At 37.1% G+C, this 23,682-nt stretch overlaps 1 protein-coding gene across 1 annotated transcript; it reads right to left on the bottom strand.

Annotated features, from left to right (window-relative positions):
- Window positions 1–18,459: 18,459 nt before the first annotated feature.
- Window positions 18,460–22,689, bottom strand: LOC130612195 (uncharacterized). The gene is made up of 2 exons (XM_057433496.1): window positions 22,408–22,689; window positions 18,460–22,189 (listed from the first exon to the last, which is right to left on the bottom strand). Exon 2 carries the CDS (start codon window positions 20,575–20,577, stop codon window positions 19,999–20,001), a length of 579 nt encoding a protein of 192 aa, XP_057289479.1. The 5' UTR covers window positions 20,578–22,189; window positions 22,408–22,689; the 3' UTR covers window positions 18,460–19,998.
- Window positions 22,690–23,682: the final 993 nt, after the last annotated feature.

Below are 23,682 nucleotides of genomic sequence, written 5' to 3'. Positions count from 1 at the left end.
AAAAATAATATACAAGTAATTCATAACTAAATAATTGTATAAAAAATACAAAATTGTTAGCGTGTCAAACGTAGAAAGTATCACGACAATTATTATTTGCGAACTGAAAAAGATGACTACCTATTTTTTGTTATTGTTAACACCGTCTGAAAGTTCCATAACAGCTTTGTTCAAAGAAAAGTTAGCTATTTCCTTGATTCCTATGTGAAGAACTTAAACTGCAGATCAAGAAAATGTATATGATCATGTGCATTTGATGAACGGTTAATGAGATATAAGGGTTTAAACATTTTGATGACGTCGGCAATGGCCTGCCAAAACCCCAAAATGTGTTTTTTAGAAATTTGTATACCTGTTGCTTTCGTCATATAGATCTTAAAACGCTGATCAAGAAAATGTATAGGATCATGTACTTTTAACAAACGGTTGCAGAGATATTAGGGTTTGAAGGTTTTTCGACCTAGGTTTGGGAAACTTACCCAAATTGGTCCCAGGTGGTTCCTTGTTACCTACGCGGTAAAAAATCATTAACCTCACCACCTCGTTTCCAAGTTATTTAGCCTCAAATTTTAAATGCACTGTAATGCCTTCATTAATTTAATATAGGATATTGACGTTAAATTTGTGTTATTGACGTCCCGCCGTAACGTCATAAAATTTAACATTTCAGACATAGTTTTTCGGCGACATCAAAGGAAAATGAACACATTCACCATGACCATCACACACACTTTGCATTATTATATAAGATTAGCCCGTGGGAAGAATCCACTGAGCCAGGATAAAAATGAAAAAGAAGCGTCATTTTAAAATTGATGACGTAAGCAACCCATCGACAAAAAATTATTTAGAAATTTGTTTTCCCGTAGCCTCTATTTTGTAGAGTTTAAACTGCGGATCAAAAAATGTATATGATCTGTGCTTTTGATGAGCGGTTAATGAGATATAAGGGTTTAAATATTTTTCTGACGTCACCAATGGCCCGAATAATCAGGCAGGCAACTCGAATTCTGAAAAATGTGAACTTTCATTTTCCTGTTGTAATATGTCTCGTCGCACCAGTTTTGCAGCCTTGTAAATGATGCCATATTCGTCTGAAATGTTCAAATGTTCCTTTATCACCTTCCTTGGAAATCACTTGTAAAAACTCTTTCTGAAAGGCGTCGTGAAGGTGGTCTTGAAAACACTGCTCCAGAAACATTCTTTGACATAAGTTTTTTCAAGTAGCGCTTATAATTTACTTCCTTGTCTTTTTCTTCAAGCAAGTTATTATATAATGCATTGCTATCGTTCATATCTAACACAACATTTTCATCAAAAAGAAAGGATTTTATATCTATTAATTCAATATCTGCAATCACTCGTTTCACGTCTTCTAACTCTTTTACTTCTGCAAGTTCTGCGTTTGATTTTGCTACTTGCCGTTGAATAGTCACCCAACATTTCAGGTGATACTGAACACCGTTGGCTACTGCATCGCATGCATTTGGGATATTGTTCATTTGAATAAAAAATCGAGGATCCTGAAGTTAGTTGTTCATCTACCTGAAGCATACGCTTGCCAATCCCATCAATTTGAGCTTGATGTAATTTATCTTAGTCTTTTTGACAAATAATACAATGACTTTTGTCGTAAGCTTCAGTATTTGACCAGGGTGTCATTTTTTCTTCGATAACATCTTTAATACACACTTCATTATTGTTTCCTTTATCATCACTATTCAGTGATGTCTTCGGACATCTTTCTTTTCATCTCTGAATCTTATTAATGTTCGTTACATCTTTGTTGAGTGTCAATACTATTCACATTGTGAATAGTATTGACACACAAAATTGTACAATTCTTTACCTGTAACATGTTCCAGCCTCTTATAGCAGTCTGTAATCATAACATTTTTGTAAGTGTATCTTTCCTTTACAACTGTAAGTAATTTTAGAAGACCATCCAAGCAAGGAGATTTGATCAGCTAAGAAAAGAATCGTGCAAAATTCGTGAAAATATCCATTGAAAGCATTCACGTGAAACAAAAAAAAGGTAAACGCTATCACTTTCACTAAAGTTATATTTCCGAACATCTTTCTCGCAAATGATCCATTTACTGAATATTATTTCAAATTTCTTTCCTTTGCAAATAGGTTTACTCTCCATTTCTACTGATCACTTCTTTTTCTTTCTTACTATATGGTATACCCCGTTTGAAATAAACTATAAATTTACTATAACAACACAACACTTTCAAAGCAAGCAGTTGAATGTTATCAATGAATTTAAACTGTCCAATGTAATATCTGTTAAACTAAACAACTAAATATAGTCTTCATAAGAATCAATTCTATTCTATAAACTAGTAGATACAAAATTCCTAAGTAAATTGTTGTCCTGTGTCCCGGAAAAAAACCCATTGAATTCACACCTCGGTCTGTAAATTATTAGTCGTGAATTATCCCCTGCAGTGATTTTAACAATACATTTCAATTAAACAGAAAGGTACTAAGGCGAACTAAAACCCTGTCAAAATTGAGCACAAAAAGAGCCCGAATGACCAAGTTATAGGCATTTTAAGCCGGGTCAGTAAATTCACGGTCTGTATTTTATACAAACTTTAAGTGTTAATATCTCACAAACTATACATTTTCAGCATATGGTTTTTACTTTTTTATTGACCCCCATTGATCTCCTCTTTCCAACCATATATAATATAATATATAATTTTGAAATTGTTTTTTGCTGCCCGTGAAAGTGATGACGTCACCTAATATTTCTGACCTAAAGAACAACCTCAGATCAAAAAATCATTTTTAACACGCATGTGCACACGAAGGACACAGCAGCCCTCACTATAAACCAATATGGTATGCCATATTGTCCATTAAATTGCCAAAACGTTTATGAGACGTTGTATATGGGGTGCAGTTTTTTATTTTTATTTTTGTTCTAAAACTTTAGCATGGGCTAGTGTCGCCGTTTTTATGGAGACTAGTGAGTACCGAGCGGTACCAATCTAGTGTAGCGATGCGGAAAGTTACAGTTCCAAGTTTAAAAAAAAATGTTATTTGAATATGATTTTATAATAGTGTTTCAGATATGGTTGATTATTTGTAAAATTACCCACGTGCATAACCCCTCAGTTTATGCACGTTCACATAATTTCTATGCAAATGCACTTAAAATATTTTTTCTCATTGACTAAAACATTTTTTACACCCAAATTATATGCACTTTCACGAAAACATGTGCATCCCCCCCAAAAAAAAAAAAAATTATGCTCATTCACCCAAACATTATGTTCAATTTACCTTTTTTCATTCACCAATCAATGTATTCATCGTTCACATGCGTCTCCTTTATGGTTGTTTTTATTGTATGGTGTGCAAGTTTCGATCAAACATGGCTGACTGGGAATGTATGGTCTGTAATTTTCGATCAAATATGGCTGACTGAGAAGAGTACTTTCCGTAGTTCAATTATTCTCGTTCAAGACATTAGAGAAAGGAAATACAATTCCTTTTGATCCATTGCAATTGGTTGAAAGTACAAATAATGCTGTGGAGAGACCACAGATAACAGAGACCACAGATAACAGACAAGATTGTGCTTCCGCAGCCTCCATTCTTCTTGCGAGAAAATCCTTTCCGTTTTTTCGTTTTTTTCTCTTTAGCGAATTACAACCTTCGTTCTTTTCGTAAATAGTGTTTATTTTGTATTTTCAATGTTTATGCTCACGCCAAAATCGAAATATAAGGTTGCGATTGATAGCTGATTGTCAATAATGAATTGCAAAAGCGATTGGTGTGGTAGCAGTAAGAAGAGATAGGGCTTCAGTTTTGAACTGTTCTTTCGATTCTCCGAATAACTTAGCCTTTTTGTTGACCGAGTCTTTGAAATGGAACTCGCAACCCTTGACATTCAACAAAGAATCCTCGCCATAGATTTTCACCAGTCCTATTAAAATTGGCGATGGCCATGTCTGTGCACCATCCAATAGGAAGAAACTTTTCACCTTCGCCATTAACTTTCTTGTACGCTTTACTGAAAACACGCCAGAAAATCTCAAAATTTTCTTTGTCCTCCTGTTTGCATTGCATTGTTGCCAATGATACTTGTTTGTAAAGTAACGGATGGTATACACTGGCTGTTAAAGTGACGAAAAACTTCACCTTTTTGAAGTTACCATCGAAATAACAGAATTCCACATTCACAGGTCACTCGTTGATAACAGTGCAGATATATTATATCATACTGAAGATGTAAACCTGTATAAATATGATTAATAATAATAAAGGAAGTAACTTCCATCTTTTTTTCATGTCTTTCGCGAGCACCAGTTTTTGTCTAGATGTTTTAAAAACATACTGTGAGTTTTCATTTATGTTATATATTAGATATTTGTCATTTCCAGACACATAGTCCTGCAGCTCGCGTATAGCTTCATAACCATCTCCTTTCGGTTGTACTACCTTCCTTTGCTTCACCTTCTCGTTAGAGATACTCCGTATGTTAGTAACTTTATTAACGGTACTCTTTTTTTTCTTCCATTCTTGCCTGTTGCGTAAGTCCGACACAATTGTATTACTTTGAATTTTAGATGGCCTGGTATTAGGGTCCGTCATTATAGGCTTTTTTACTAAGTCTGTAGGTCTATCAACCGAAGCTGTTGCTTCGCAGGTATGCATTCCATAATGAAATACGCGAGCCCTGATAAACACGGTGTACATCCTTGCATCACAATAGACTAAATGTCTTATATTGAACAGGTTTTACACTCACCAGCCTTTGAAAAATGCACCTTGTTTGCTTTTTCATATTGCTGAAAGAAAGCGAATTCAGTGTTTGGGCTAGTGCGAGATCCTGAACAATCTCGGTATCGAAATGTGTCATATCCAGTCCAAGTTGTTTTCTTCCGAATGTTCGGATTCATCCGTATATTCCACATCATCATTATTGTAGTGATCATTTTCACCATTATTACTACCACTTTTCTTGGGCGAACAACTAATGATTTGAAATTTCAGTGATCGCATACCATTGACAATTCGAAGCAACAGGGGCAGGAATAGATTCTGCTTGAGCCTGGATCTGTATCTACGATGTATAAATGATATAAATAAATGCAAATACTGGATCCGTTTAGTGGATTATATTTGCTTAAATTAAATTAATGTGCATCTACTAATTCAATTGTCCATCCCGATCCTTCAGAAATCCATTGGTTAATACTGTTTCTTGGGATATTTGTTGGGATGATAGATTTACAGCATCATATATTTCGTTAAAGTATGCCGTTTTATAGACCATTCTATCATCTGCTTCTAGTGGCTTTACAAATGATATTTTTAATGTTTCCACATACTTAAAACCTACCATTTTGGTCAATTCTCTGTTTATGTGGGTCTATCCAGTTTTAGGTCGGGTTGCTCGGAATACAATTTAAAACTGCAATGGTATGGCAAGTTAAGTTATTTAAACTGAAAGAAAATATATACAAATTTAGCTTTGAAATTTAACAAACGTTTGATAAAATAAATTGAAATATATTGTTAAGTAATCGTACCAGATTGTCCAAGTATAAAACCGGATAAACTTGAAATTGAATTACGCTAAAATGTTTCTTGAAAGTTTGACGTGTGTAACAAATTGTTTGATACTTTTTGTATGAAGTTATTTTGTGACTGCTCAGTTTTGTGATTTGACGGAATGAGCGAAAAATGTAAAAAACGTATTATATAAAGTAATTGACATGAAATCCCTAATCACACGATCAATTAACAATCGACAATTAAACAATACACATAGCTAAGATGAAACATAATGATACAAGTGGGACATACGAGACAATGAGACACGGGACTGGACGAGCAAAAAAAATGAATAAACAAAGCATAACAATAAATGGTAGCACTGCACATGACAAAGTACATTTTTACGGACTGACATAAACAATGAATTTTGATTCAATAATATATATAAACACAACACTTCCCCAGCGGAAGTATCAAACATTCATTGTTGGAACATGGAAAGTTCGTCCATTATATCTAATTCATCAACATGGTGAATTACAACCAAACTACGAACAGCACGACGAGTAATTTTTCATTATGGTTACGATAACGAATTTCGACTTACGTATCTTCTCGTCTTTATCCATCACAACTTCTTCGACAATACCGTACAATTTAAACATAACGGGGTATCTTGTTTCGGAAACAATACCATATCACCCTTTTGGATGCATTTATCTGATTTATACCATTTTGGTTGAGTCATTCGGTACATGACTCAAGAGCCAATTTTCAAACCAAGCATTGAACACTTCTTGATTTGCTTTAAATATTCTATCTGGATCATTTGTCACAATCATACTTCCAACGGGACTTTTCCCATTATTTCCACCCAATCTCAGACGATTTGGTGTAAGAATATCCATAGATTCAAAGTTGGAAACTGTGTTACCCAAAGCTAGTGGTAAATTGTTGATGTTGTTAGCAATCTCTGCTGAAATCGTCTCCCATTGCATGATAGATAATCTTCTATTGGTCGAAGAAATTTTTGGCAACTTTTTCACTTCTCTTATCTTTCTCTCCACTCTGCCATTAATGTTATGACCTGCTACTGGACACAATTCATATTCAACTGATACATTTTTGTGTAAGTTGTGTTTGATGTCAACATAATTAAGCTCCATTGAATGAAATGCTTTCACAAGTTGACTTCCTTCTTCAGATAACAATAATTTTGGATAGCCATTTTCACAGGAAAATCGCACAAACGCTTGAATAAACGCAGTTAATGAATAATCCTCCATTGTCTGGATTGCTGCACAAGAAGTTGCTGCACAAGAAGTTGCTTTGAATTTGTTTGGACACAATTTGACGATTGGATTGTGTGTCATTGGCAGTCTTGCCACAGTTGAATTATTGATTTCATCTAATGTGACCGATTTTTCGATCATCTCCTGTTCCACTTATTCTTTGATGCTGATAGTGTTATCTCGATCATGCTTTTTACATACTTTACAGTTTCTGCATTGCGTACATCTGCAAGTGATTTCGGTTCCAGCGTATTCTTCGTTTTCAAAATTGTTAAAGGACAGTTAAATATTATTTGAAAATTCTGGAAGCTCAAATCGTTGTCGAAGGATGCATCTCTGCTTATAGTGTTGGAGCAAGTCCCTATTCTTAAGTGTGTCTTTGTGCTCCTCACATACCAAACGTGCATTTTAGATAGATATTTGTCATGTGATTGATGTTTACATGTGAAATCTCTCTGGCATTTTCCCTCTGGATGTTTTCCTTGCTTTTGTTTGGCTGCTGGAAATAGACACTGAAAGCAAAGGCCATTTCTTCTTAAAACAGTAAATCTATCTGCGGGTGACATTTCGACAAATTTTTTACAGGAAAAGTACTGTAACAACATGGATCCAGTAGGTCCATTAGTAGCCCCATGATTTTTTTCTCCACATATAAAACAAGAAAAATTTGATATTACCTTGTCATCGAAGTCATGTTATTGAAGTAGTTTGATTCTTTGACTTGTTGAGGTTTTATTTCTTTCCCTAGTAACAGTATCTTTTGTTGGTAGATTCACATCTTTTTCCAAAAAATCAATCAATTTATTCGATAAATTTTTACCATCTTCTTCACATCTGTCGCGAGCCATCTTATTACTCTTCTATCTCCTAGCAGCTTATAAATTCTTTCCCAAACCATGCTTTTTGCATAATGAGAGCAGATCCTTCATGACTGTAATAATTTTGGCTATTCCGTTTGTAAACTTTTCCGGGTCTCTTAGCTTCCACAATAAATCCATGTTGTTCACTTCATGTAATTTTTTCGCTAGCATGGTTTTGCAATCTCCATATGCTGCTACGAGTCTCTTCCATATCTCTTTAATGTCGTCAACATTCCTAACTAACATTAAAGCAGGATTCTCAAGGTAATTATTTCTTAACAGATCAGGTAGTAAACTTTTTAGTGTATAGTTTCTCAAGCATAGTTTGAAATGTGTAGATAAAGAGTTGAGCTATAGTCCTTGAATTTATTAAGCTTGATATTTAAAGAAGAAGTGTTAAATGATTCAACTTTCTCAATTTCTCGTGAATTAACCTCATATTCCACTTTCTGAATATACTCTCTCTTTAGAAATTTAAGGTTATCATACCTCTCCATGAGTTTTCTAACATCTCTTTTCATAGGAAAGTTTTCAGGAGTATTAGTACAAATTTTTTCGAGCTTCTCTCCTATTTTTTTAATTATTTTCTCTTGAGAAGTTAATTCATCATATCTCCTTTTGATTGCTTTGTCATTTTCTTCTTCAGGTATGTGGAATTTCTTCTTTAGATCATTAATAAGTCGATCAGATTCATGGAGAAACAATGTTGAACTTTTACTGCAGAATCAGATGGCTTTCTCTTCTTCCACCTGTAATTCTTTCTTCTTTTGCTTGATCGCTTTAATATATTTCTTATTGATTTGTATTGAAGAGTGAACGATTTCTTATACTTTCCTTCATAATATTCTCCAAGGTGTTTTTGTAGTTCTTTATGTTTGTGTCTGTAATTAGCACGTAGTGATAGTGCTTGCGAAAGAGCTTTTTCGTACATTTCATTCGATGGATATAAATAACACACACCATCCTTATCGAAGAGATCTTGAATTTCCATTACTAGCATAGATTTTTCAACAGCTAAGTGATCCTTTAACAGGGACCTATTCTTCTCATCAGAGATATCTTCATTGAGTTTCATATCCACCAAGAGGCTGAGATTTTCGATACCATTCTGCGAGTCTTTTGTAGTAGTAATTTTGGTATCTTTTTCGCCAGTGTCAGATAATGTTTTGTAGTCCAATCTTTTGCTACTCCTCATTGATTACATTAGATCTGTTTGAATGTGGGTCTATCCAGTTTTAGGTCGGGTTGCTCGGAATACAATTTAAAACTGTAATGGTATGGCAAGTTAAGTTATTCAAACTGAAAGAAAATATATACAAGTTTAGCTTTGAAATTTAACAAACGTTTGACAAAATAAAATGGAAATATATTATTAAATAATCGTACCAGATTGCCCAAGTATAGAACCAGATAAACTTGAAATTGAATTACTCTGAAATGTTCCTTTAAAGTTTAACGTGTGTAAAAAATTGTTTGATACTTTTTGTATAGAGTTATTTTGTGACTGCTCAGATTTGTGATTTGACGGAATGAGCGAAAAATGTAAAAAACGTATTATATAAAGTAATTGACATGAAATCCCTAATCACACGATACTAACAATCGACAATTAAACAATACACATAGCTAAGATGAAACATAATGATACAAGTGGGACATACGAGACAATGAGACACAGGACTGGACAAGTGAGCAAAGAAATTGAATAAACAAGACATAGCAATAAATAGTAGCACTACACATGACAAGGTACATTTTACGGACTGACATAAACAATGAATTTTGATTCAATGATATATATAAACACAACAGTTTAGAACGCCTGCTACGTCATTTCTTGTGGATGTTAGTTGTTTTAGTGGATTTGTTCTGCCCAATCTTTGAACGCGCCCCGTCTTAAGACTGGCCAGGTCAATCTTCCGACAGTGACAAATGAGTGGCCAGTCTTAAGATTGGACTGCCCAATCTATGGACGTACATGCCCAATCTTAGAACAATTGTGGAAGACAAACAGAACAATAAAATTTTTAGAATTTACCTCTTAATAGGAACTTTAAATTGAAACTTTTCTTGGGAAATCAAAAGGCCAAAAATTTATATATACCATGTATTTTATGTATAAAAAATTGAAACTACTCAACCATATTAGCATAGTCTATAAGGTTTTTCTTCTATAGACTATGATATTAGCTAGCTGGCTAAACATCTCATCCAATGAAATTAACAGCTAGCTAACTAATAATATGGTTGAATACGATTTTTCTGATTCATCATAAATATAAACATTTTATTTTTAAAATTTAGCCACTACTACAAGCTGTATATAAATGCTAAATGTATAAAACGTGCTCTACCAGCTATCTAGCTAGCTAGCCGCGATTTTCACTCTACTGTGTCCAAAACTGGCCGGATCAATTCAACAGTACCCAAAATATGATGTTTTAATGTGCCTGAGAATGTTTGTTGGGACTTGCAAAAAACAGAGCTTGTGTGGTACATCCCTTCTTTAAAATCTAAAAGGCGCCAAAGATGGGCCTAACATGGTCTTTTGCCCAATCTTGTGACGCCCTGCCCAGTCTCAAGACTGGCCGGCCAGTCTTAAGACTGGGCAATTTTATGTCCAAAGATTGGGCAGCGTCCTAAGATTGGGCAGAACAGATTCATTGTCTTTACTATTCTTGCTTAAAATGATTTAATGGTATTCTTCAATGCTTTATCTAATTGTACTATAGGTGTTGGAACTGGTTTTCTTGGTTTATATGTTGCTTTCCTTGGTGGTGCAATAGGTTTTTCTTCATTGAACATCCTAGATACTGGAATTTGTTTTAGCTTTTTATACGCTGGTCCATTTATTTTGATCCATCTGTTAGTTTTTGGATATAACCAGGCTTATCATTTATGGCTTTTTTTCCTACTATTAATTTAATGAGTTCAAATTTGTCTAGTTTTTGGAAATCTCTCTTGTTAATTACTATATTAGGCTTAGAAATTATTTAATTCATCATATGATGCTATATAGTGGTATCTTCTTTAGTGTCTGGTCTTAAACGCCCCAATTATAAATGATAGTATAGTGATCCATATTACCATTTTTTGGAGGAGTCGATTCAACGCCCCCAGGTTTTTGGCCATTTAATTGAATTTCGCCATATATTTGGCACATACTATTTCATACATTCGTCTTCTCAATAGCTTTATAGTGTGTTCTTTATTTCTTTGATGAACTTTTGTTGTAAGACGTTGTTTTCCATTTGATTTATAGGTAATACAATTTTTACCCATTTCACATTACCAATCCATTATAATAATAATAAAGTGATATCTCCTTAAGTGGTTTAACCCTATTCGGTCATGGGGAAGAGACCCAAGACATGTGCAACAAGGTCGTTGAAGAAATGCCGTATATGCTGGGGCATGTACCGGACCGACTCAAGACGCAAGAAATGTGTAACAAAGTTTTTGAAAGGGATTTCGAGATGCTCAGGGCCATACCAGATCGGTTCATGGTGCAAGATATGTGCAACAAGGCTGCCGAAAAAAATCCCGACATGTTTCAACATGTACCGGATCGGTTCATGACGCAAGGCATGTGTAGCAGGGCTGTTGAAAAGGATCCCGAACCGCTCGAATATATACTGGATCGGTTCAAAACGCGGGACATGTGTGACAAGGCTGTTGAAAGGGACCCCTGGCTGTTCGAGTTTGTGCCGGACTGGTTTGTCACCCAGGACATGTGCAACAGGGTTTCTGAAGATGAGCCCGAACTACTCTCTGATCCGAAAAGGCCAGGATTAAGGAGGATCTTCTTCCATTGGCATGGCATCCGTATCGGGTTCATCGATTGGTGCCTTTCAAAGGATGAAAAGGTAGGTTTCAAAAAGTATTGGGGGAGGGGGGGGGGCTGAAAACGTTATTTTACAGCAAATGTTGCAAGATAACTACTACTAATAAAAATGTGTATTAACTGTCAATATAGCTTGAAACGTATGTTATTCATGACCTTCCTTACCGCCATCGGCCTATCCCTGCCACTTGTAACCCTGGCATGCGTACAAGAATCAGAGAAGGAGAAGTATAATAATCAGAGAATTCAAGACCTCTGGGATCAATTTAATGCCCTAGATCGTCCTTGTAACTGTGATAAATAAATGGAACAATGTAACGACTGTAAAAGGGTACTCGATGCATATGACAAATGTACCTGTGGTCGGAGGTTCGTTGTAAGTGGTAAAATGTTATGCTGGTACTGCTATCATGAATATATCACATATAATGGGGGCGGCTGCGTATGTACGATGACTTGCAATTCTCTGCACTCATTCGATATACAATAAAGAAGATGCTGCAATTTGAAAATGAGCTTGTTAAACCTAATATATTCTACAGTTTTGCTGCTTCGTTTACAGACATTAACGATAATATGGAATACTTGACGGTATCGGATGCCATGCCCGCCAATGGAGGTAAGGAAAAACGATATGTGATAGGGTATCATACACAGGACCTTGTTGTGGCCTTGAGGGTAAAGACACCAAAAATCTGGTCCCCGAATGGGTTGACTAAGTATAACGCCTCCGCGTCACCGGCAATGAGTCTGGATTTTGAGGAATATCCTGATTGGATTGCTAAATATCGTCAAATATGGTCAAAAGTCGAAGAGTTAATTTTTAAAAAATTAACGACAGAGCCTGTAAAAAAGGATGGTATACAGGTATACAGGGGTATCAAAGGTCCAGGTCAGGAAATCCTCCCAGGCGTTCAATTCCTTGGTGGGAAGCAAGGCCAAAATTTTAGACTTTTTGTCATCTAACAGACAATCGTCCTCATCCAACTTGGGACAAACGAGTCTCAGCCTATGGTAAATGTCGGTCTATAGTACCCATCATAGTCACCCTTCATATAATACTTCTTACTAGGGTCGTAGGGTAGGCCTAGGAGCTCTTGTAATTGTCGATTCATCACCACCAAGTACCCATCGCTGACACAGAGCCTGCAGTAGCCACTTTTCAATACGAAAAGCTTGATCATGTCCTTTGCCTGGCTTTTCACAATAGTCGCAATATCTTCTATCCTGTATAAACCGCTGATGATCTCCATCCGAGTCACTCTCTGGTCAGGCCCTACCTTACGTATGGTAAAATCTGTATTGCTATACAAATTCAGCCACCCGGGTCTAATGCTGATGGATTTCAGAGCTATTCGAGTGTCCTGTCCTAGGTAGTTCTCGAAAATAGTAGGCTTTTCGATATCAGTGATACAAAGTTGCTTCATTCCCTTTTGTTTTAAGAAATGAACATCTATCAATACAACCACTCTGCAAAGTATAAAAGTAACAGGGGTGAATGGGCACTCGGTGTAAAAAACCTGGAACATCAGGACCTCTACGTGTGTACGGACTCCCATATTTCTGTCGTATTCCCGGAGTTTACCAAATTTGCCATAAGGGTCCCAACAACCTACCTTGATGACCCCGTTAATGTGAAGTGCAGGCCCTGCCCTATTGGAACATTCAGGTTAATTTTGCCGCCCATTGTGCGACCACCGCATTAGGCATATGTGCCAAACACATGACAGGCTCCGTACCACTCATCAACTCCATCTTCAAATTCCACGTGTACTATTATATGCATTGTATTCTGGCAAGTATGAAGGTACCCATGCCATTTGACGATGGGTTCTCGCAATATAAGAACCCTTATTCCACATCTGGATACGCACGGGTATGCCGCGAATATGGTGCAGACCCTAACGCTCTATACAAGTTTAGGGCGGTCATGTCGTCGTTAACAGATGGTAGATGGTGGCCGCAGGTTGATGGTGATTGGGCCAAGTTTATTATGCCCACAAGCCAAGGCCTAACGTCAGAGGGTCTGACCAAACTAAGCGAGAGTATCAGGGTTTATGTAGTTCTTTTACTAGGGTCTCAGGCAGGTGCCAAGGCGTCCCTGATAGGCTCTAATGCCGACAATTATACAGCAAGGCAAATTCTAGTACAAAAATTCGAGGCTATGGTCCAAAGGCAAGAAAATGTAAGCCATGGCATCACCGAATTTCAGAAGGTACTCCAGCATGCGGGCACACCTGTGAACTTCGCTGTAATGCACCACGTGTACATGTTGCCCAGTGACATGAATCTACGTATGGGGAAGATTGTAGGGTATAACAATAATATTTTGATAGCAACCGCAAGTGCGATGATTGGTATAAGGCTTGACTTTAATAACAGACCTATTGTGCGTCATTCGTCCACCACACCCCTCAAGCATATTGCCAAAATACCTATATATACCCCAAAGCATGACACGCATCCTATACCTCCAAAGCACACCACACCCCATATACCCGATCATACCATACGGGTAGGGTGTCACCTGCTTTACTTGCCAGGTATTTCAGGAAATTCCCAAGCCTCTCGAGTTGCTTCTGCACAAACCCTTTTTCCCCCTGCAGCACCTGCTGCCGCACCCTCTCCTCCCGTAACAACAAGAACAATGGTGGAAATTAGTAGACCTACTGCTGGCTATGGTTATCCCCTGTTCACGGAAAAGTGTTTTAAGCTCTTCAAGCAAAGGCATGTCATCCCCGGCGATTTTCATCAACTCAGACATAATATTCCGTAGATGCTTAAAAACCTCGGAGGAAATTAGACCATGCCTACTCAGTTCATCCTTCCTATCCTCCTTTAATTTCGCGATGTCCTTCTCAAGCTCGGTATCCTGAAGCCTTCGAACCCCAGCCTTCTGCTTCTTAAATTCTTTCAGTCTGCCCTCTGCCGTACTTATTTTACTATTATATTTGTTTATTTTTTCTTTCACCTCCCTTATATTACCCGCAGATTTTCAATCTCCGATATAAGGGCCCTTATATTAATCTCCTCCTTATCGTCAATGCCTGCAAATGAGGTATCTATATAACCCTCTACATCTTGTGCAAAATTTTGAAAATTGTCATACGTCTCCATCTCCATCACCTCGGGCCTTATCAAAGGGCTCCTCTCATCATCCTCATCCCTATTTATAAGGACATTAACATCACGGATAAGATTCTGGGGCTCTGTCCTACTACCTTTGTTGGGTGTCTGATAATCATCAAAGCCCATCGCCCGCAAGCGTGTCACACCTAGCCTGGCCTGGAGCTGTTTTATAGTTGGAAAATTACCATCTTGCAGCGTAAGTATTACTTCCGGTAGTAATTTCTTCCCTGTCACAACCTTCTTTAATATAAGTTCACCACCCTCCCCAATCCTGAATCTGTCGTAATGCATTGCATTGGGCGTCATACCCAGCTTATCAACTTAGGTTATCAACTTTCGAATGAAATAGCCCAGTTTTTTGCGCCTCCAGGCCCAACTCCAAGCACCTACACGCAAGTCCCCGATGTTCCAGGTAATTGAGTTGATTGCTGGGTATCCTCTTTGTCGCCTTTATCATCATGCTTACCAATATCCTCCTTGGGTGTAAAAATTGGATTATCAGCCATCTTTTATTTACAGCTATATAATAAATAAGTATGAACGCATACGGTATACTGATGGACCCATACGCAAAAAGCAAACAGCTATTAGGTATGAAGGGAGGCCGGCAAAGAGTTCAAATTTCCCATTACGGAGTTTCATACCGCGCAAGTCTGGGCGCTAGCGAAGCGCTTTGTAGGGACAAATTTTTGACTTGTTTTCATTTGTCTCGATAGCCCAAATAATTTTCATGGTTAGTTTTTCACAACTATTCTGGTTAGTGCTGCGAAAAGAGGCAGAAATGCAAAATCCTGCCTGATGGTTCTTTAAATAATTTTTTACTTTAACTGACGTTTTGCTTTTTTATTAACACGTTTAAATGGTGTTGCTAACCCTCTTTGTGGTATATTGACATGGGTAAGATGTTGGAATCGGAGAAAACTTAATTTAATGACTTTTAAAGAGACGCAAGAGAAGACATATTGTTGATGTTGGTTTTAGGGGTTAGCTTTCTGAAGTTGCAAGCTACATATACCATACATTTTGTGTTGTGGGGAATAAAGTAATGGTTAAAACGAAACACTATTCTATCATTATCAGTGCACTTTGGCAAGAAGAAATAAAAATAACAGCTAGCTATAGAAAGACTTAAAGGACGTTTTTTTACAGTAAGCTATAGCTAGCTAGCTATATATGGATCTGCAAGTTTGACATGGATTAACGTGGAAAAGCATTTTATAAAGGATTTATTTGCAAAGTATAGCTAACTAGTTATATAAAAAAGAGCATAGATGAAATCGACTGAAAATAAAATACACACTTCAATGATATAATGACCGACTTTGACTTTTCGTTAGAAATTATTGTATATAAATATTACATAGCTAGCTAGGAAGGGATATATATAATAGCATGTTACACTATATTACTGTGTTTTTAATTTTGGTAAAATGCAAGAATAAATTTAGGCAAGGCCCACTTTTACAATTTTGTGATAGCTATAGTAATTTTGGTACATTGACATAAGAAAAATGTGGCAACCAAAAATATTTGACGAAAAAAGTTAAAGTAACTAAATTTGTTTAAAAAGTTGTTTTCCATTAAATGTGTTTATTTTAACCACGGTACGTTATTTTATTTTATATTTCGCAGCGGTCGAAACTTTGTACTTTACAGATTAAAATTATTCCAATGCAAGCGTAGCAATTTTTAAGGCTAAGTTGGTGTTTGAACTGCACTGTTAAGTTGAGTGATATTAGAAATAAGTTTTTAAGATCCTATTTTTAGCATCTGTGCACTTACCAACCTATATATCTGATTACTGTATGAATAAGGCTACGATATATATGAGTGGCCCAGTGTGACCCCTAGCTAACAAAAACTACAACGAGACAGATACAGCCAGCTTTTTGACAATTTTTAATTTGGTTTATAAAAAATGTAGGGAACTCCGCCCTGGTTAGTTAAATAAAGTTTCTAGCAAACACAAAATAAGAAATTTTGGAATTGTTTTTTAATATTATAGCTAGCTAGGTATCTGTTTAATGAGCATGAAACTATTACTTTAGAAAAAAACCCATTGTTTTCTTTACTGTGTTTAATGAGCTACATTATTTTGGCTGTACTACTATCTATATAAATCTTGAATGACATGCTAGCATTTTTGATCAACACTGTGATATTTTTAAGACAATATTAAAACTTGTGATGTAACTAGCTAGCAAAATAAGGTTTCTTTCTCTTTTGACTGCCAACTTTTCATGACGAGTGTACCCCACAACTTGAAGCAATTATAATAACCAAGTTTAGGTCTTGAACTTTCATAATATACAATCTTATGTCAATACTGAGTATCCTTCCTTTAAATAATTGTAAAATCAATATATCGCGCCAGTTTAAAAAGTAAAAATACAAAGGAAAAAGTGAATAATTCTCTTCGTACTGCCTGTTTTTCTTAGCAAATGCCTTACGCTCTGCGGGGGATATAAAAATTTGTCCCTACAAGCGCTTCGCTAGTGCCCAGACCTGCGCGGTATGAAACTCCGTAATACTCCCATCAACCATTGACCAGAAAGAAGATCTGTACGTTGACATACCCAACATGCCACAAAATGATGTCATTATCCCGGGTAGTCTCAAGGTTCTATTTGATCTAACAGTAACAGGGACCAACACGACACGTACGATCGTGTCAAACATAGGGAAAAGTCTGGTAAAAATCTACGTATTATCCTAAATAACAAAGAGGTGCAGAACATAAGCGACTACAATATCCTGGCCGTATATAGAAATCTCTGGCTACCAAAATTCGACCGTGACAATAACCTTATTTTGCAAGGCATCAATCCAAACAACGGTACCATTAGGGTCATACAGGTCAAGGCCACCGGTCATGTGGGAACAGATGAAGAGAAAGACATCGTTAGGCGTAAGGCATCGTCAGGCCTTTTGTATACCCATTGAAAAGATGTTCGAATTGACCCGCGATATCCCATTTTATCCGGCGGGCCTGTACGACCGGTTGCAATTCATCATCATTTTCGCACCCTAAAGCGATGTTATCAAGGATGCAGGGACGGCAGCCACGGGGAGCACGGGAGCTAAGCCAGCTGATGCTGCGTATAAGATTAGTAATATCAGACTTGAATTTGATAAAATTACTAATGAAGGCCTGGCAAGCGCAATGATGTCAAGATAAGCAAGACTTGCCCTACACTATGAAAGGGTACTCAGAATGAAGGTGCTTACTATGAAAAAGGCCGATACCAGCTATAACCTCCAGATCGACTCTCCATCAAAATCATTCAAAGGTGTACTGCTACTGTTTATAGACCCTGGAAAAGTGAAGGCTTATGCCGGTAACAACGAAGTTTTCTATAATCCTAAAATTGAGAAGATCAGCGTCACTGTCGAGGGGGGAACCTAATGAGTTGTACTCTTACGCAATGCTTCCCAAGGACCATCTGGAACAGATCGTCAATATCCCACGATAGCAATGTTACCATCGGACAGTTCTTCAATAAGCGCTATGCCTTGTTTTTGAACTTCTGTACCTCCCCTGATGATGTGCTACATGGTAGTGGGAGGCCACTACAGCGACTGAGTGATGGGATCACCCTACATATCACCAAAGAAGCCGATGGAACAGGGGATTTCATGGCTTATGTGTACTTATAGCAGGACGCTCAGATGAATATTATAGATGGTAGATTGAACCGTGTGGAATACTAATAAAATGGCTACTATAGCAGTGATAGTGGCGGGCGCGGCCAAAAACGCCCATGCATTTTCTGGGAAAAAATTTTCTCTTCAGCAAGCTCTCGGGACACGGGGAGGCCGCGCGCAGGCGTCATGATGAGGCATCACACATTATTACAGAAAAGGAAGCAGAAAAGCTAAGCAATACCTGCTACACTCCGGAGAATCTGTGGACTGACCGCAAAGGTATCGGGTTACTCGCTGCAGAAGCCGGCCTATCCAAAAAGAGGTAATACATTGGCTTAGTAGGCATCTCTTGTGGCTACGACACATTCGAGGTCCAAAACGTATTGACTACCCCCATTTTACAATTACAGCACCGAATGAGATGCACCAATTCGATCTGTTATATATGCCGCATGACAAACTATATGGCAATACGTACAAGTACATCCTGACAGGCATTGACGTGGCCTCAAGATACAAAGTAGCGAGGCCCCTAAGAACGAAGAGAGCTAGCGAAGTCGCCAAGATGATCAAAGATATTTACAAAGCGGGACCCTTACACTACCCAAAAACATTCCAGTGCGACAATGGTTCCGAGTTTAAATCGGATGTAACTAAGCTACTAGAAGGAAAGGGGGTAGAGATCAGGTGGGCTACCACTAAGTACCACCATACATTCACAGCCTTCGTGGAAAGTTACAATAAAGTCCTTGCAGAAAGACTATTTAAGCCCCAAGATGCCCAGGAGTTAGCATCCGATGGGACTAGTACCACCTGGGTCAAGCATTTGTACATTATATCGAAGGGTCTCAACAATACCAAAACTACCATGATTAGTATGAAACCTAACAAGGCGATCAAACTGGATGGTGTACCACTCGCAAAAAGCGAAGAATATCCAGAGAAAAAGCCTCTACCTGAGGATGGTTTATACTTGTATCTGCTACAACCCGGGGAGGAGCATAGTGACTCTAAAAGACGCGCCACTGATGCCCGGTGGAGTAAAAAGATGTATAGGCTGGATAGGATCGTGACAGGTAGTCGCGTCGTTGAGTTGATGCTTATTCCTGAAGACGTTGAAGTGCCTCCGGAACATGTTAAAGAGTGCTCTCGAAATCTGCATAAATGGCAAAGGGCACCTTGAATTGTCTCTGGCCATCTCTGTAGTATAGCCATTCTTCGGCCTCCGTTGGCATCGTAATTTTTAATGCCCCGTGACCGGTGCAGCACCTATAATGCTTATCCCTCGACTCGATTGTGGGGAATGCCTGGAGGCAGTTCAGGCAAAAGTGCATTTTTGCAGTATTTTTTGAGGTCTCAATAACTAGGAGCCGTGAGAGGCTTTTGATGGCTGTATCGGTGATGTATAGTAGATTCACCTGCTTGCCACGCCCGTTATGCGTTGATCAACGTAGGATATTGATCCTCTTTCCATCCATATAGAGGACGTTTACCGCAATCTCCTTGTTGTTATTCTCGAACTTTGATATATCCTTGATACTTGTAGGGAACTCTATACCCTCCCAACTATAGTGGCCTACATAGGACCTTAGCTTACTTATTCTCTGCGGATCCCTTTCAATCTCCGTATGATGTAGGCTGGCGATGATGCTCCACTTGAAGCACTCCTCACCCTCGTTTTTGGGATTAATAATTGCCTTTTTCGAAGCTATCCATTTAGGTGCTTGTATATACGAGATGAGCCCCTTGTTAGTTTCAATTTATGGAAATCTACATCAAGGTGTAGTATTCGACCGATCGTGAAGACACTTTTGGGGAATGTCAGGTTTTCCACATGTGTTTTAACTTGGGCAAACATCATATCCAGCATGTCATCTACGTTGCTACCCTGGAATACTGAGGCCATATTACTATGGAAGGCCTTATTAGCCTCCTCATACTCTTTGGTCCCCTCTATCGGTTTCCTCCAGTGTATCCATAGTGACAGCTGTATCTTCGCAGATCCCATACTTTCTACCTGTCCCTCAACCAAGGTTTTCACGTTGGGTCGCACCATCCCGATATACCCGTCGACGTCGGCACCTCCTATACCGGAAATTCGGAAACTCCGGAAGGTCCTGTGAGGAGCATTTTTATGCTCCTGAGGCGTGAAATCTTGCCCCGGCTGATCATGTAGATAGTCCTCGTTGGCCTCCTGTTCGACTTCATCATGCAGTGTAGGTCTTGTATTTACTACCCTGCGATAAAGCTCCATCACCCCGCGTTTGAATTTTACATAATTACCCATGATCCCTTCTTGTACTTCTTTTATAAGCTTTGGGATGGCATCAACCAGCCAGTTATACTATTCCTGCATCTTGGATTTCACGATAGATCGGTTTTTCGACATTTCTTGGGTCTCAAATATATCCATGGCCTCCGGCGTTGGTAGTAGGGTTACAGGTCTTACGGGCTTTCGTTGCCCGGCCCTTCTTGATGGCCTCTGTGGTACGTCCTCTAATAAAGAAATTAATTCAGCTTTACGTAGCTTATAATACCCTGTTAAACCACGACCTTTTGCAATATCGCGTAATTGTTTGACTGTTTTTGATTCCATTTTCTTTATTATATAGAATTTTAACATTGTCGAAGGATTTCATAACGGTCAATACTAACGCGGTTAATTCCCTCAGGGAATTTTCCTCTTTACTGCGCATGCGTTGATTTTTGATGAAATTCAGTATAATTAGGGAAATTCCCCTGTATGCGCGTTGATTTTTAGGGAATTGCGTTAGAATCTTGATGACGTCATTACAGTGATTATTAGGTCCTTGGATGGTGCTGGATTACTAGATCCTATGTAGATTAATATGGAATGGTCTTGGAATGGTGCGGTGACTAATAGGGGATTGTTGTTGACTTTGCTGGGGGTTGCCGTGACGTCACTGTTGTACGCGCACGCGACTGCGCTAGAACATACATTTTCCTATCTCTCCTTTTTAACGTCGAGGCGGGCGGCGAAATTACCCCCGGTACAGAGTGGTAAGTTCTGTAATGCTATTTGCTTACATCCGACATAGATAATTTATGCGCGCATCATAGTATATGCAATAATTTGCTATAAAGATAGCGAATTTTGTTACAAAAACATTGAAATATTATGAAACACATCAAATTATAGAAAAATCAGGCATTTTATAAAATATATAAAAAAAAAACAATTAGTAATTTTTTCATCATCACCAAACACAGTTTTTACTACAATTTTAATTCTTAACAAAAACGTGAAACCATGGAATTTTTTTCCAGGAAAAATAACAGTAACAAATACAATTTAGTTTTCCCCAACAAAAGTTTATAATACCAAATATGAAAAAGCCATTAGCTTACACAACAGCCTTCAGTGGAAGCCAATTCCACAAAAAATTGTTTTTTTCAGTATATTGCATGTGGTCTTTTTTTCCACAAAAGTTTACACAAAATTTTAAGAAACAGCAGTTTGAAAAACACGAACAACCATACCATCCTCTCATAAATTAACATAAGTCATAAACCCACGTCAAATAATAAATACTCAATAAAAACTCAATAAATAGGTGACGTCATTGGAAATGTTATTGTAGATGACGATGATTTCTCAGTTGTTGGTTGAGGTCTCTTCCTTTTTTTTAAGCGGTTAAGTTATTTTTCTTCTTGATGATAACACCTTTTTATCCTGTGGAGAAGACTGATAACCCATCAAAGTTGGATGTGGATTATCAAATGTCGGTTTCTTGTCAACAAAATGATCAGAACACACACGCATTTTAGTTTTGACTGTAAACAGACGGTTACGGTTACTTGGACTGGTACGATTTATCATCTTTTTCCACATAGCATTGGCTATCAGTTGTCTTTTTAAAGATGGAAAAGGATGCAACCTAAAAGAAAAAGCTGAAATATTAAAGTATGGAAAAATATCTCTAAAAAAAATCGGCACATACTTAGGAGAGAAAAGAACAAGGGAGATAAAATTTCTACCCCTCCCTGTCCTTTGCATATTTTAACTCTATTTTTACTGATTACTGGCGAAAAGAAATCATGGGATGGCTTGGAAAATTAACTCTTCGCTGATAATAGTAGTTAACTAGATACTCACTAGTAAGGTTTCTCACAGCAACAAGAACTGCTCACAACTTTGTGGGTTTCACAAGTTTTGCTGTCTCAAACATCGTAGTCAAGTCGTACTCACTATGACAGCACAAGTTCTTGAACGCTTTCTTTTTTCACTCTCACCAGTTTTTTTTCATATTTTTAACAAAAATTTCTGTACTTATAAGACAAATATCCACGAGCTCCTACTGGCGTGAGTTGAAAATAAGAATGTTTTCTTTCGATTGTATGCGCGCATATATTTTTTTAACGATGACATAATGGTCACGTGATCTTCTCACGCGAAATTCACGGAACTGTGAAGAGGTGTATTGAGCCAAAAAATAGTTCTATTATCATCCTTCTTTCTGAGTTTTAGAATTTAGCCCTTTTCAGAGACGCCGATAAGCCGATTTTGACAGCATATCAATTTTGACTAAGATACAGGTTCAGAAAATTTTAAATGCTATTCTAACCTTAGAAATAGGTCACATAAGATTAAACCTAAAATTATGCCAGTAAACGAAAAATTTAATTGCAAAGAATATCTTTTTGCTGATATATTTTGTGATTGGATGCTATTATGAGAATAATGAATTAATCTTCACGGTTAGCTAGTTTGGCATTTTAATTATTTTCCAAGCATAATGATAACAATAAAAAGATCGCTTTTTGAACAGTAGCAGAATTTTAATGAGCTCTAAAAAGTGCGACTTTGTGGAATTAATTTTGGTCCAAAATTCCCAAAATAATTTCCTCAAAAAATTATATCTCAAACATTTTTTTCTTTTAAGGTAGCAATACTTTGCTTTTGGTAAAGTCGTATACCAATTCTTTTTAAACAATTAAGGCAGTGGATACATTGAATTCGACAAAACAGATCCCATGTGGACTAGTCGATTTCAATTTTCCAACTAGCATAATGCATAATAATCCATGTTTTTGTATATCTGTGTGTGCAAAAAATATTGTGCAATAAATAATAATAATGTAATAATAATAATAATAATAATAATGTAATAATAATAATGTAATAATAATAATAATAATGTAATAATAATAATAATAATGTAATAATAATAATAATAATATAATAATAATAATAATAATAATAATATAATAATAATAATAATAATAATAATAATAATAATAATAATAATAATAATAATAATAATAATAATAATAATAATAATAATAATAATAATAATAATAATAATTATCACAATTTGGTTGTATCATTCTGCAGAATATTGAATGTACCTGTATTTTCCCAGCCACTTAA

The sequence above is a fragment of the Hydractinia symbiolongicarpus genome, chromosome 10 (assembly GCF_029227915.1).
Source record: "Hydractinia symbiolongicarpus strain clone_291-10 chromosome 10, HSymV2.1, whole genome shotgun sequence".
NCBI classification, from domain to species: domain Eukaryota; kingdom Metazoa; phylum Cnidaria; class Hydrozoa; order Anthoathecata; family Hydractiniidae; genus Hydractinia; species Hydractinia symbiolongicarpus.
This window is presented reverse-complemented; position numbering and strand designations above follow the sequence as displayed.